At 43.1% G+C, this 15,058-nt stretch overlaps 1 protein-coding gene across 1 annotated transcript in view; it reads right to left on the bottom strand.

Moving 5' to 3' along the window:
• Positions 1–15,058, bottom strand: part of tprb (translocated promoter region b, nuclear basket protein) — a 25,204-nt gene extending 10,146 nt beyond the window's left edge. The window contains exons 1-35 of the mRNA XM_008295522.1: positions 14,893–15,058; positions 14,445–14,549; positions 14,276–14,349; positions 13,149–13,245; positions 12,946–13,049; positions 12,596–12,760; positions 12,262–12,354; positions 12,082–12,162; positions 11,666–11,753; positions 11,356–11,496; positions 11,114–11,217; positions 10,746–10,943; positions 10,489–10,596; positions 10,141–10,367; positions 9,790–9,953; positions 9,407–9,549; positions 8,505–8,653; positions 8,205–8,367; positions 7,644–7,778; positions 7,410–7,550; positions 7,041–7,209; positions 6,521–6,687; positions 5,610–5,762; positions 5,373–5,489; positions 4,546–4,749; positions 4,122–4,309; positions 3,785–3,932; positions 3,336–3,473; positions 3,020–3,151; positions 2,438–2,568; positions 2,082–2,292; positions 1,809–1,955; positions 1,415–1,613; positions 1,094–1,287; positions 509–582 (exon numbers count right to left, since the gene is read on the bottom strand). Of these exons, the coding sequence (XP_008293744.1) occupies positions 509–582; positions 1,094–1,287; positions 1,415–1,613; positions 1,809–1,955; positions 2,082–2,292; positions 2,438–2,568; positions 3,020–3,151; positions 3,336–3,473; positions 3,785–3,932; positions 4,122–4,309; positions 4,546–4,749; positions 5,373–5,489; positions 5,610–5,762; positions 6,521–6,687; positions 7,041–7,209; positions 7,410–7,550; positions 7,644–7,778; positions 8,205–8,367; positions 8,505–8,653; positions 9,407–9,549; positions 9,790–9,953; positions 10,141–10,367; positions 10,489–10,596; positions 10,746–10,943; positions 11,114–11,217; positions 11,356–11,496; positions 11,666–11,753; positions 12,082–12,162; positions 12,262–12,354; positions 12,596–12,760; positions 12,946–13,049; positions 13,149–13,245; positions 14,276–14,349; positions 14,445–14,549; positions 14,893–15,043 (5,003 nt within the window). The 5' untranslated portion in view covers positions 15,044–15,058. The remainder of the gene's footprint in view (positions 1–508; positions 583–1,093; positions 1,288–1,414; positions 1,614–1,808; positions 1,956–2,081; positions 2,293–2,437; positions 2,569–3,019; positions 3,152–3,335; positions 3,474–3,784; positions 3,933–4,121; positions 4,310–4,545; positions 4,750–5,372; positions 5,490–5,609; positions 5,763–6,520; positions 6,688–7,040; positions 7,210–7,409; positions 7,551–7,643; positions 7,779–8,204; positions 8,368–8,504; positions 8,654–9,406; positions 9,550–9,789; positions 9,954–10,140; positions 10,368–10,488; positions 10,597–10,745; positions 10,944–11,113; positions 11,218–11,355; positions 11,497–11,665; positions 11,754–12,081; positions 12,163–12,261; positions 12,355–12,595; positions 12,761–12,945; positions 13,050–13,148; positions 13,246–14,275; positions 14,350–14,444; positions 14,550–14,892) is intronic.

The raw sequence follows: 15,058 nt of genomic DNA, 5'->3' as shown, positions 1-15,058 counted from the left end.
TTTATTTCATACAAATACTTTATGTGTAGGTTCAGTGAATTGTTCAGGTGTCAAAACATGTCACACTGTTTAATACCTCAAAGAACCTCAAAGCACCAAACCTTCCTGTGTTCCACACATGCAGAGCTGTTCACTGACAAACTGATGCAAACCGACTTCATTAGTTGGGCAGTGAGTGGGACTAGTGCATCGTTAGAGCAGTACGCATCGCTGGATTTCACGCCTAATTGAGCGGTACGCTTGTGCCCGTCGGTTGACATCAAAGGTAAGTAAATCTGTGGGATTGTTCAGTCAGATAATACGCCGTTATGCTTATTTGTGACATTAAATGTCATGTCGGAGTCAGAATCCAAGGCTGTCAGTATGTTAAGGATGTTTTAAAGGGTTCTGTTTGTTTTTCCTAAAAACCTGTCGGATAGCAACGTTTGGGATTGTTTAGGGTCGGATTATCGAGTCACCACTGTACACTGATTTCATTTTAAGAAAATAAAAAAATAAATGATCATACCTGCCCCTGTCTGCAGCTGGGGTAGTCTTCAGACTGATCTGCCGTTGTTCTGTGCTCCTCTGCTGCTCCTGCGTCTAAAACAAGGACAGAAAGACGTGTTATGGAGGCCAACAAGACGCTGAGAATCAGACCACCAAACCTGCAACACTGCATTTATTGCAACTGTTAGACATATGGACTTATACAAGCTATCGAAATCAAGAAATAGTCGTCACACACTGACAGATTTACTCAACATTTCTATTTTGTTTGGGAGACAAAACCAAAACCTTAAGGTAGATTTCACAAGTTATGTCATTTCTAAGGTTTGTGAGAGAGTAAAACATGTACATATAAAACAACAGCTAGAACCTCCCACATCTTTTTTGTTAAAACAAGACAGCCTTCGCTTAGAGCTAATTAATTATTAATTAATTACAGAAGTGCTGTGGTACCTTTCATGTTTGTTTACTAGCTTGCCTTAATGCTTGATCAACCTATCATGGGTACTCATGTCTGTTGGATGTGAGTAAAATAATCTAAACAAAACATTTACGTGTGTAACACTAATCTGCCTGATTTGTGAAAACTGTACTGCACACTCACCTTGCTGGGACCTGCCTCAGGTGGCTCATCTCTCTGCTCTTGTCTCTCCTGCTGACCTCGCAGGTCTCTGAGCTCTCTCTCCTGTCGGCTCAGGCGGCCCTCGTACTGAGACTTGAGAGCGCTCACTCGCACCTCCAGCTCCTCACGCTGCTGCTTTAGCTGCTCATTTTCCTTCTGTAGCTGGTCTTTGGTGCCTAGACAAATCATTTAGGTCCGAGGTTTAAATAAATCAAACAGGCAATACTACAAGATTGGCAAAAGACAGAATGGAAAAAAGGAATTCCTATAAAATATGAAATTGTGTAATAAGGACAGTCTCACCTATGAGCTGGTTGAGCTTCTGCTTGGCATAGACAAGAGCCTTCCTGGTCTTCTCCTCCTTCTCGGACATCTGCTGCCTCAGTGTGTCCTCCTGAGAAGCCTTGTCCTGCAGATCCTGCCTCAGCCTGTTGAGCTCTGCCTGCACCCTGGTCGTCTGTTCCTGGGCGCTACGTACCTCAGTCTCACGCTCTGTGACCACCTGCAATAAGTGTAGAGCACGATATGAATACAGCCTTCTTCTATGACTTTTTTTCCAGTAATATAAGTTGTCAACTATGCAAGCTCATCACAGTGCAAGGTGAGTATCCCACTGCTAGAAGGCTAGAAAAAAAAAACACAACCCCATCTAGGAAACTTCAGTAAAAAGTCTTAGCAGAGACTTGTGATGTCTAACCTTGCTGATGTTCTCCAGCTGTCCCTCCAGCTCTTTGGTTCTGGCTTCAGCCTGGGTCAGAGAATCTCTGACGCTCTGCAGCTCCTGAACTGAGGCTTGGCGAGCCTCCTCGTCTTGGGATGGGCCTGCTGTGGCCTCAGCTACCAGCTGGAGAACACGCAGTGTGACAGATTAATCTCAAAAGTGTGCAGTAGAGCTGCTGCTAATTGTCTGTTTATGACCAACTAAAATGCATAATACAATTCTGCACTGTAAACTTTGGGAAACAACCACCTTGTCATGTTCCACCTTGAGCTCATCATACTGAGTCTTGTAGCGACGTCCAATCTTCTTCACCTGGGTGATAGTTCGCGCCTTCTCCTGGAGTTCCTGGTTCTTGGTCTCCACTTCTTTCTTCAGTGTATTTCTCTCATCGGTTATCTTGCTCATATTGTCACGCAAGTTCTGTATCTGGTTCTGCAGGGACGTTGTGAGATTATTTGACCTGTTGAGAAGAATGAATTGGGAGAATGAACAGCAGGCTAGAAAGAAAAAAAAAAAAAGGAGCTGACAGGATTGAAGAAGCAACAGCAACTTAGCAACTCACTGTTCTGCTCAGTTCAGCAGTTATACCGTACACGATCCCTTACCTGGCCACGTCTGCTTTAAGCCTGTTGCTCTCCTCAGTGAGCTGCTGGATGCGCTTCACATGCGTCTCTTTCTCAGAGTGCAGACGCTTGTACTCTTCTGGATCCGAATCTTTCTGCTGACTCACCAAATGCTACAAGAACATGAAAAAGCAGAGCTAGTTGTAGGAACAGCTCAAACATTAGAAGTAAGATCGTCTCAGAACTTCACTCAAAGTTATAGTGCGGGACTTTTAATACAAGTTTACACAACGATGACTAAGCCCATCAGCGGCAGGTAAATCTCTCTGTATTTTGCAGGATACTGGAGTTTTTATCCAGCTTTTGTTGCGACAATACCATAGTGGTGCACTAGTCGAGATGTGTTTTATGTTAACTAGCAACGACTGGCTTGCCAGAGTTGAAGAGGGAAGCAATCGCAGAGATGGAGGCGACTTTGTAGACTTCAGAAACTAAGAGTATGGTTGAAAAACAGGAAGGGTCCAAGAAAAGCTCGTAATGCTCCAGATACAAAAAGGAATCCCATTATAAGCATGCAGGCATATGTTTTAAGAATTATTCATTTGAAGTCTATTCTGCACTGACCTGAGTCCGAGCCTTCCAGCGCTTGATTTCCTCCTCCAGTAATTTCTTCTCCGCTTGCAGGACGCCGCTTTTCTCACTCAGCTCAGAGTTAGCCTGCTGCAGTGGCATGATGTCTGCCTCCAGCTTTTGTACCTGAAACACATGACAAATAAAATTTAACCATCCGCAGTAATGGAACAATTAGTAATCAGAGTGTACAAACTGTAAGTGCTTTAATTAAGTGGTGAATGCACATAACTCTCACCTAATGCAGCAAAATAGAAAAGTTTTTTTTAAAAAAACAGCATCATATACAATTAATGAGCCATTATCACACCTTTGCTTGAGTTTGTTGCAGTTCTTGCTCCATCTTGTTCTTCTCCTCTCTCAGCATCTTGTTGGTCTCCATCAGGATGCTCATAGTTTCTGTCTTCTTCATCAGCTCGTCGTGCTGAGCCAGGGTCTTTGCGGTTACCTGAGACAGATCAGCACCGGGGTATCAATCCCACACCATACAATGTAGGTCTGAGGGCTACTAGCCAGGTTGTATATTTGTGTCGACTAATTGTGTTTCAGTAAGCAACGTTTCTCTGAGTGAACCTTGACCTCCTTGGAGTAAAATGATTCTACGTGGTTCAACTTAAACGACAGGTAAAGAAAATCTGCAAAAAGGTTTTTCAGTGGAACCAGCCTGTACAACCAACCTGTGAGCTCCACAAAGCCACAATGTAGTGATATAACTTTAGTCACTGTAAAATAAATGAGTCAACAAAGATAAAACCGTACCTGCATCCTCTCCCTCGCGGCACTCAAGCTGTCCTGCACCTCCTTCAGCTCTCGCTCCAGATGCTCGACCCTCAAACGGTGACGCAAACTCTCCCCTTGGGCAACCTCAAAACGAGACTCTGCAATCTCTTTCTCCCGACGCACGAACCTGTGATGGAGAACAGGAACCGAGGACGTTAGAAATACTGAAAACAAGGAGGAACGGCACCACAGGCAGTACAACCAGTAAACGCTACTCATTCACTAGCATCCAATCCCAACTTTTGACTTCTTTACAGTCCACTAACACAGATCTGATTTGCAAGACTCCTTGAGCACAAGAAGATAAATGCGCTACCTGAGAATCTCGAGGAGTTGGTCTTGAGATTTTCCCTCCTCAGTCAGAGAAATGTTCAAGGAACTCTCACTGGCGGCACGCTGCAAATTGTCAGCCATCTTACTGCTCATCGTCTGGATCTGCTCGTGCAGGAGCGAGTTCTGCTTCTGCAACTCCTCATAGCGGCTCTCCATCTTAGACATCTCTTCCTGTAAGATGAGGAAAAAAAATACAATTGCAACAACTCATTTCAACTTAAAAAAAAAACAAAAAACTAACGAATGACTGATAAAAGCATCCAGCAGCGTTGTAATAAAAGGCTTTGTTAGGCTTACAGTGCTCAGATGTTGGATGAAAATTTCCTGTTATTTTGCAAACTTAACCTGAATACGTCTAATCTAGTCTGGTCATGGCTGTATATCTACTGCCATCTACAAAAACCAACCTTGAGGATCTTTTCCTGCTCCTCCCAGGAGACCCTGGCTTCCAGTAACTCAGCACTGATTCTCTGAGCTCTCTCCTCCAGCTGATGTCTGAGCTCGCTGGCCTGCAGGGCCTGAGCCTTGGCGGCCTGCAGGGCCTCCACGTCTGCTGCGTGCAGCATCATCTCCTGCTCATACTTACTTTGAGCTTCAGCAGCCAGTTTAGCCTTATGGATGAAGAGAAGAAAGATTTGATCATATTTGCATTTTTTGTTTTCAGTGGTTCATCTTCCTTGATGTTTCATTAAAATTATAACTTAAACAGAAAAATCTTCCCAAATGGAGTTTTCGTTTGTTACAATAATAAATAGTATTCATGCATTAATCAATAAGGAACCGACAAGAATCAACGTACATTCTTTACAAAGACTTGACTAGTGCACTTGAAGCTTACTTATCAGAAAATCTGTTTGTAGTCATGAAATAGGTGCTCATGTGTTTCAGTGTTTGATCCATCATCGCATCTGGCTGGCAGTTATACTAGATGTCTGACAGTTGTAGAGATGACTGTTAAATCACTTGTAATCTGTGCTCCTGATAAAATAACCCAGGACTTATCAAATATGGCTGGTTGTAAAGGGGGATATTTTATGAAACTGACACGTCAGGAGCACGAGGTAATATGGTGGCATTTAGGGGGCATATGTAGCAGGAACATTCTTTGAAGTTATTTTTGAACACACAACAAATCCCTTTCTGTTTAGCTGATTTTAATAAACTGACGGTTATTATCAACCCTTACTAGAATATTCCCCCCAGAAACAGATTACTTTCATATTACACAGCTTACCTGCTCTTGGCTGTCCTGGACAGCCTGCTGCTGCTGGGCCTCAGCTACTGCCACTTGCTGGAGCGCTGTCTGATGATCTGCTTGAGCACTGCTAAGATTTCTTTTCAGAATATTAATCTAAACACAGAGACAACAAACCCAAATGATCAGCAATATATATATATTAATAATTATTATTGTGTATTTATACACATATGCAGAAGTATATTGATTAAAGTACAGTAAAGGATTTCACACCTGTTCCTCCAGAGAGGAGAGAGCTCTCCTCTTCTGCTCCTCCACTTCCTGCTTCCCTTTCTCTGCTTCTAGGAGCTTTGCTTCCAGCCTGTGGTGCTGTTCCACAGCCTCCTTCATACGGGACTCAATGGATGAGCGTGCCTGCTCCGTCACCTGGTGGTCAGGCAGTTAATGTATGACAAGTTTATACAAAAAAATAAAAAATCTCTTCAGTTTCAAGATCCCAATTTGTGGAAGTCGACCAAAATGATAAAGTTCTAGCTAAATGCGAGAATATAGATGGACACTCATTCATTCAGTATCTGGTAAAAAAAAACTCAAAAAAACAAACAAACACACTATTACTTGCTTGACACTATGAGTAAAATGAATTTAAATTTGTAGTTATTTAAATAAATAGTGTCATATTATGCAATATCAAAGGATGAAAACATTAACTTTTATACTTTTTTGGTTTGGTATTACTAAATATCCAAAAACTAGATCGTCTCCTCACATCCAACTCTGAATAATTCACAGGGCTCCTGTGAATATTCTGACAGACTGACTGTGTCTTTGTGCTTTTTCCAGGATACAGCTGAGGTGTGCCGAGCACTGTGGAATAGCCCGTGGTTAAAGGAAAAAAAAGACAAGGGACCACCCCGTCTCTTTTCGATTCAATTGTATTTTTATATAAAGTTAGAATGTTCAATGACTATAACTTAACTAACCTTGTAATTTGCTGACCAGCTCAGGGTACGCTACAAACCATCTCCCTATATCAGATCAACACCATGGGCTTATCAAGTAACGCCAAAATATCTGCCTCCAGTATAACTATTCAGCCATTTTACCCATCTACAGCGTTTTTGTGGTAGCATATAATCGTTTTATCAGAGGGGGAACACTTGTGTCATAATAGTGTCCCCAACCTGTTTCTCTTTGTCCAGGGACTCCTCCAGGCTCTGAGCCATGGCTCTGTACTGCTCCATGCTGGAGGTTGCTGCTCTGAGGCTCTCCGCCAGCTCCTCTGCCCGGGATTCGGCCAGCTGCAGGCGGCCTTGTAGGTCCTCTCGGTCTTGATCTGAACCCTGCAGGCCTTCAAGTGAGTGATGCAGTTTGACAGTCAGTAAATGACTTTAGGAGGCGAGGACACATTGTGAACGAATGAAAATACCGTTCCGTTGTTACAAGTCTGTTTACGTGTGGTTTAGACGTTTCACTGGGCTCTTTTACTGGATCTCATATAAACAGGAACTAGTGAGACCAGAGCATCCACACAAAAGGAGGTTAAGAATAAAACTGGGTCAGTCCAGAACAGTGGACTCTGTAAACTGTAAGCAATTGACTTGAATCTTATTATTTCCCCACACATGCAAACTAACATAAACAGACATTTTAATGCACAACAGTTACACAGTAAAAGAAAAATCCAAACTATTTGCTGCCAACCTCTGATGATAGGTGTGGATGGGGAACTCAGGGTGTGACGTGCTTCAAAGCTGCCTTGTTGCCCACGGAGGCTGCTGAGCTCCAACTCAGCAGCGTTCAGCAGCTCCTTGGTTTTCTTGTGTAAAGCAACCTGTGTCTCAAACTGCCTCTTTGTATCCATCAGCTGGATCTGTTCAAGAGAAATCAGTTACGTTAAGAAATAATATCTGTAAATTGTTTTTCTGTCCTCTCGACCTCAAACTTCAGGCCAAAGAAAATGTCTGCACTCCGGCCCCATCTCTAAAGATATAACCAACAGTTCTGACGCTTTTTGGCTAAAATCCTTTTATGGTAAACTGCCACAGGAAAACCGTTTTATTCGATGCTTACTTCCTGGTTTCTGCTGAGCAGGTGCCGCTGTTCCACTTCATGTTCAAGTCTCTTCTGGAGCTGGGAGATTTCTCGCTCCTGCTTCTCCAGCTGGCTGTTGAGACGCTGGCGTGTATCCGTCTCTGAGCGCTCCAGAGTGGCCTAGAAGAACAGAAGAGTTACCATATTGAGCTTTGTTGGTGTGCGTGTGTGTATGAGAGTCAGACAATGAATAAAAAACTACTCTGGGTTTACCTGAATAGCCTGAAGGTTGGTCAGCAGCAAGTTCTGGCTCTGCTGTTGACTCAGGATTGTCTCTTTCTCTTGATTCAGCCTGGACTCCACCAGCTTTAGCATGTCTCGTTCCTTACGCAGGTTCTCAGCACGGCCCTAGAGTTCACAATGACATCAGTCTATGGTTTCTGTCTCAGCATTTCCTCAAGCAGTGACACATTTAAAATCAAACACTGGTGCAATTCACTTTGGGACTGATAACGACACTAACTCAGGTGGGCCTGTACCCTCTCACTTCATCATCAAGTGTAACACAGTGTGGAGTTTCTAAATTACTCTGAGAGAGTCGGGTACAAACACAGTGGCAAGCTTTGGGGCGCTCCTGCCTTTCTCTGATTGAGACAGGATCTTATAATCAGCATTGTAGCTCTTGGAGGGCTTTATTACCTGCTCCCACTTAATGCTAGCTGGTTTGGATTAGCACTTAACGTGATTGAGCCTTAATGCGAAAGCACAAACAGAGTTGGATTGGGTAGTGGCCGGGTAGAGAACTGGGTCTCAAACACAAATGGAAATACAAACCTCAGCCATAGTGAGCTTCTCCTTGGCAGCTTTCAGATCCTCATTCAGCGTGTGGATGCTCTGCTCAAGCTTCTGTGTGGCAGCAGCCATCTTCTGTCCTTTCTCTCTTAGGGAGGCAATCTCCTTCCTGTAGCCCTCAACGTTGTCCTGCAGCATCTCGTACCTGAAAGTGTAGAGCTGAGGGTCACTTTTTGAGGCCAGTGTCTTCATAAACCAATGGTCAAGTGTCATTTGAATTAAAGTTACATCGGAACAGTAGGTACAGTTTACATTCTACTGCTCGTGGTTTTTCAAACTTACCTCTTTGAGGCAAACTCCAGCTGGGTGGATACCTTGGCATTTTGGGAGCGGAGGTCGGACAGCTGCTCCTGTAGCTTCTCATTCTGCGTGGTCATTGCCTTGTCACTCTCCATGCGTTCCTTCTTATAGGTGGAGAACACCTCCTGCAACTGCAGACCCAAACAAACATTCTGATTTACTTTCGCAGCAGAGCTAGTTTGCCTGTCAGAGTGATTTTTGAGGGGCAAAAATTAAATTTGCTACCCCTGCGTTTGATCCAGTAATAACCCTGTAGTCAACAGGTAATCTCTAGCTGTGAGACTTCAGTGATACCTGGGCATGCATCTGCAGTTCAATACCCTTTAGAGAATAACACTTTCTGCTAACTAATAAAATATTTTTCAGATAGTTTTTTAAATTATTGACTTTTCAGAAGTGATGCAGTCTCTATTTTTGTGCTCTCTTAACAAACTGATAAATCCTGACACTGACATTAAAGTCATTATTTGCTTCACAAGCAAGAAAATGCCAGCTTGAGTTCATTACATCAGAATTTCAAAAATAGTTTTTGAATTAAAATTTCAGAATGAAACATCTCCTAATGTAGGCACAACGCCATCTGGTGGCCAACATAAGCCCCACACTTTGCTATTTCTCAGTAATAAAGAGAAATTTGCAGGACTGAAGTCATGAATGAGCAACTATCAAACAAAACTGCAAAATCAGGCAGTGGAGCCGAGAGACTGTTCGTATGCTGGACGCTGCTCCACATGCACCACTGGCTGTAAGACTGTATGGATTACAGTGGCAACAGAAACAGTGGTGTTGCTGTGCTTCATGTCATCGCAAAGCGCTTCTGACAGTCAAAGTGTAAATCTAAACATCTCACAATTTCAGCCGTGTGTGGCAAATGCAGCACCCACCTGTCGCAGCGCCGCCTTGGCCTCCAAAGCTTCGGCAGACTCTGTAGCCATGGCAACAAGTGCAGTCGGGGTCCCTGTGGTGGGAGTGGCAGCAGGTGAACGCCGGGGGGTGGAGGTCAGGGAGAACTCCTCAGGTGGTGTACCTTAAGGACAAACAATCAGGAGTTCAGATATGCAAACAAACAGTACCAACACTGTTGTGGCTAAGGTTAAGTGAGTTCTTAAGATCCTACTGAAAAGACTCGACTTGAAAATGCCAGTAATCACAATTAAGATTCATATTAGGACATCAAATCATCAACCTCCCACTGTGTTATAAAGAGGTGAAGGTGCATTTTCTAAACTGTGTTTCTTGCACTTAGTCTCTCTCTTGCTTGCATTACCTTGTTGAGGGAAGTTGACGCCAGTTGCCTGAGCCAGCAGCAAGCGGTACATGTCCCTCTGCCTCACGATGGACTCCGCCAGCTTTATCTGCTGGCTGCGTTGTTCCTTCAGAGACTCCAGCTCAGCTTGAGCTTTCTCCAAACTCTGCTCCAGCTCCCCTCGCCTGAGACAGTATATTGTGATTAGCCCCACTGACAGTTTGACCTCTTTGGTTACCAACAATTGATGGTTTATTAATAATAATAAAAAAAAATAGGTTCAAATTGGATTTTGGGTATTTGTTGCGTGCTACTCTTGTTCACCAGTATTTTTTTCTCTCTTACAAATATGATGACAACATTCTAACGTACTTGTTGCCAGTGGCTTCAAACTCCTCTTTCTCTTGTGCATCACTGAGCTCCCTGAGGGCTACAAGGAGACGCTGGTTCTGCTTCTGGAGTTCCTCTACACTGCGGAAGGTCACCAAGTGCTGGCTGATCACCTCCGATGTGCTGCTGACGTCAGCTGAGCTCAACTCGTCCTCATGAACCACATGGTTTCCACGAGCCTCTTCCAGCTCAATCAGCAGCACACGCACCTGGCAAAAAGGACAAAGAATTGGGCAGAAAGTAAGGACTTTGAGACAATTGACTATTTCCCTTTGATTCAGAAAAAAATACTCCAACACAATCCTGGAATAAAGAAGAGCTGCAGCCCACCTGCTGAGCCATGTCTGCCAGCTGGAGTTCACACCTCTGGCTGTCTCTCTCCAGGACTGAGGAGCGCTTGTTGGCCTCATCAGCCTCATTTTGCAGACGATGCACTTCCTGCAACAAACACGTGCCATTCCAAACAGTTTGCATTGTTTACTTTAAATCCAGACGGTAGTAAGTAGCACTGAAGACACCATTTACTACATATTAGTAAAACAGAAAACCTGAAATGTAATTAAATGGAAACCCCCATTCGTACACACCTTAACAGCCTGCTCCAGCTTGGCAGACAGACTGGCCACTGACTTCTGCATGCGCTCATGCTCATCCCGCTGCCGTTTGAGGATCGGTGCCTTTGCTTCCACTTCCTGCACAATGTCATCCAGATATTTGTTGACTCGCTTGTTCTCCAGTCGCTCCAACTGCAGCTGCTCCTGGCTCTCCACATACGCTGTATACAACTGAAAACACATGTCGTCTTATGTCAAACGATAGCACAGAGAATGCAGCTGTGTCATGTTGGCACTTCAGTTTACAGAGAAATGAGCACAAGCAAGACATTAACAACTACTGTGAAAACACGAACACTTTTCCATGTTCTATTTGAGCGTTGAAGAGAAGCTGTGCATACCTCAGTCAGCTTCATACCAGGTTTGATCTTGGACACAGCAGCCGCTGTTGGTGACATTGTCGTCATTTGCTCCTCTGTCAGTACAGATGTTGTACCAACAGGGCCTGGTCAGGAAAATGAGGGATATAATGTAGATCATGCATTTAAGAAAAATCACAAGGCTTGTGCTGGTTTATTAAATGTCCACAATGTAATCCCGTGTTACAAAGACAGCAGACAGAACAACAATCAACTCAACTGACCTCTAAGTTTAGAACTTGACAGCAGTTCATTGGCGTTGTCCAGCTCTCGTTCAAGGCTCTGGATCCTGTCCTTAAACTCAGCAACAGCCTTGTCTGTGGTGCCATTCATTTCCTGACACTTCTCCTCAAGAGCCTTGTTGGCTGTGGAGCAGGGAGGAAATCAAGAAACTGTTGTGAAATATCAACACGCTGACACTAAAACCACAAATCGAAAACACTAAGTTGAGCTTCGTCAGACACTGTCCATCCAGTAAGACATTGAGTACTAGTATTTTAAGGATATAAAGATGATTCTGTGGTAGCCTCGTACCTTCTCCGGCATCTTTCAGAAGCTTATGCAGTTCCTCCACTGCCCGACTCAGTTCTTCACTTTTTGCTTCAGAATCTGCTGCTGCTCCCTGTCAGAGCAAAGTTAATAGTGAACAAAAAAAAAACTCCCCAAGAATGTGAACAAAAACATGCATAAACAAATCTGTGCACTAATAAAATCAGCACAAAGTTTGTCTTATAAATTCTGGCTGATCATCTGTTGCATCGGACCGCTGATGTAAGTTGTTGCTACAAAAATAAGTAGCACAAATTACCTATTTAAATGTCATCGTGAAGAAAACGCATGCATATGATAAAGACAACAGTCACAGGGCGTAGTGGTTGTACATTTTAAAGTTGTAAAACAGTGACACTTTAAGCTCGAGCTAATGTTGGCACTTTCACATATGTACACACCTTGTATAAATTGGAAAGCTTAATGTTGGCGTTCAGCTCATTTCTGAATTTCTCCTCCATGGTGGTGTGCTGCTCCTTGGCCTAAAATAAGTAAACATTCAGTCATTCACCTTCATGATAACACTTGACTAGCAACATATTGTCTGTAAATAAAACTTCAAAAGCTGGAAGCACACGTACTTCTTTCAGTTTGCTGATCATGTCCTCATTTTGTTTCTGAAGGTGCTCGTTTGACGTCTTCAAACTGGCCACTTGATCTTGGAGTTTGTTCAACTGGAAATCACAGGGATAATAACATTAAACACTGAAGAAGGCCTTCACATTATCTCAACACGAAAGAACAGCAAACAGCCAGTGTTGAGCAGAAAGTGACGGTTAAAGACTGAAACTGCAAAGTACACAGTAATCTACTAGACTGTACATGAATCTCAGCAAGCCTTATGAAGTGTCTTAAGATTTTAATGTAATTTCTGACACAATCACTGTAAGATGTAAACACAGAAAAGAGACTTGCCTCATCGTCTTTATTCTCCACGGTGCATTTCAGCTCCAGGATCTCGTTACCCTTCTGCCTGGACAGCGACAGCAGTTCTTCACTCTTGGCCTTAAGCTCCTCATTCAGCCATGACGTTTGGCCATTTAGCAGCTCTTTCTCTTGTTCCATACGCTTCTCCTTGTACTGGAAAGGAAAACCACAACAACTTCAGTCAGTAATTTGCCTATAAGGCAACATGGAGAAAAAAAAAGGTAAAGAATGGAATAAATAAATAAAATTGGAGGCTATTCTGTTTACAAAGTCACTTCTTCTACAGACAAAGCTGGTGTCAACACATTTAATCAATATAAAAATAGAAAATAACTCACTTTGATGTTGACTTCAGCTGCTTCAAGCTCATCTAACTTCATCTGCAGGGCCATCTTAGAGGTGTTCACTTCCACCAGCTTATCACTATGTTGCCTCAAGTCATCTGTTGGAGTGATCAAAATAATATTAGTACCAAGTCTACATGTCATTTCAAGTGTATGAACAAATTCTTTAAAAGTAAAGGTAATTTATGTGCCAATACCATTTAAATGTTCCACTTCCAAAGATCTCCTCTCCAGTGTTCGCACAAGTTCTCGCTTCTCTGCCTCCAGTTCCTCTTTGGCTTTAGACAGCAAAGTCTAAACAAATGCAGTTCGTTAACCACCGTGACTGCTGGTGTATCTTACAAATCAAATGCAACCTATAAGTTATATTTAGAATTCTGGTGATAGCGATGTAACAGTTTCTCAGTTAAACTAACCAGCCAATTCATTTTTACAAACTGTTCAATGTACAGAAACAAACAATAACCAAAACTGAATCTTGCAATCAAACATTCTACAGCTTCATTCAGCAGACGCTTTTATCCAAAGCGACGTACATCTGAGAGCAGTTACAACACAAGCAAGGATCTAGTCAGGAGAAAACAATCTGGACAAGTGCCATAAAACAAATTCAAGTGTGATAGGGCGTTGATGCCAATAGAAGGCTGTAGGAAGGTAACAGGAATTTTTTCTTTTTGGTTTGTTTGTTTTCGGGCTGTCAAGAGCAAAGGTGTTGAGTAAAAAGCTGGTCTTTAGTCATTTCTTAAAGACTGAGAGGGACTCTACAGAGTTTGTTAACTCGTTCCACCACCACGGAACCACAGAGGAGGAGAAGAGTCTCGCCATCGACCTCCGGCCCTGTTGCGCTGATTGTATCAGGCGGTTTTCTGTTGGTCGAGCATATTGAGCAGAGGGAGTGTGGATCTGAATGAGAGAGTTCAGGTAGGAGGGAGCTGTTCTCGTTGTGGTTTTGTAAGCAAGTGTCAGGGTTTTGAATTTGATGTGGGTAGCAACTGGAAGCATGTTATCAAACTTCCACTTTTCCAAAAGGCCAATGAGAGACGATTTTGATACATTTTTGGTGAAAACTTGTGTTGACAAAGGCGCCGTAAAATTGAATCGTGGACTGTTGGCGTGGCTCGTTTACAATAAACAAACACATCTAGGAACACACATTGGTCACATTTATTTTTACAAAAGTACTACATCCGACATGTTAGACATTACTGTGTTTTGGTGTTAATTATCACACGTAAAAGCACACAGCAACACGACCTATAATGGGGTGTAAGAGTGCCTAAAGCAAACTGTCTGATTATCAGCATGGCTGTTCTGCTTGACTTACCTGCTCTGATGACAACCTCTCCTGGGCTGATTCATATTCACTGTTCTTCAGTCGCACACTTTTGAGCTCCTCGCCTGAAGGACAGATTTACGGTAAAAGTCAACACCGTGAAGTCGTAAAAAGACTCAACCTTAGTCCGCATGTATTGCAATAACAAGTAAACTCTTACCGAGCTTGGTGAACTCTTCTTTGAGCTTAAGATGTTCTTGAGTCTGGGACAAAAATTCCTCCTGACATTGGGCAAGTTGTTTAACTTTTTCAAAGAACTGTTGCTCTGTAAGAAGAAGGTAAACAAACAAGTTTACATCGATGGAAAAATCGATCAGCGTTACTTTCTGTTCAAAGTCATCTCAATTACGTCAAAACGTAAAGCGCTGCTAGTGCTAGCTTAAGTTAGCTTCACATCGTGGTCGCTGATAACCTGCAGTTTAATCAAACGTTAGCTGCAGTCCACATTCCACATTCCCAGAGCCGTTGGTCGACTTTAACGCTGTGAGTTTTCATACAAAGCAAACTTGATAGCATTAACTTCGGCCCGTCCACCAACATGTTTGCATGGCGAGCAAAGCCAGACACTTTAGCACCACTAGCTAGCAACATAACGGGCAATAACTCACCGCTGTCGACACGATATTGCTCCTGTTGCGCTTTCAATGAGTCTATTTCATACTGTTGATCCGAAAGAATTCTCTCGAGTTTGTTTTGAACTGTTTTCGGTAGCTTGGATATCTCCGAAGCTTCCAACTCCTGTAGCAGCAGTGCCGCCATTTTTCCCGACAACAA

Source organism: Stegastes partitus, unplaced genomic scaffold, assembly GCF_000690725.1.
Source record: "Stegastes partitus isolate 25-593 unplaced genomic scaffold, Stegastes_partitus-1.0.2 Scaffold1055, whole genome shotgun sequence".
Classification (NCBI taxonomy): domain Eukaryota; kingdom Metazoa; phylum Chordata; class Actinopteri; family Pomacentridae; genus Stegastes; species Stegastes partitus.
The sequence above is the reverse complement of the archived record's forward strand: the minus strand, read 5'-3'. Positions and strand labels throughout refer to the sequence as shown.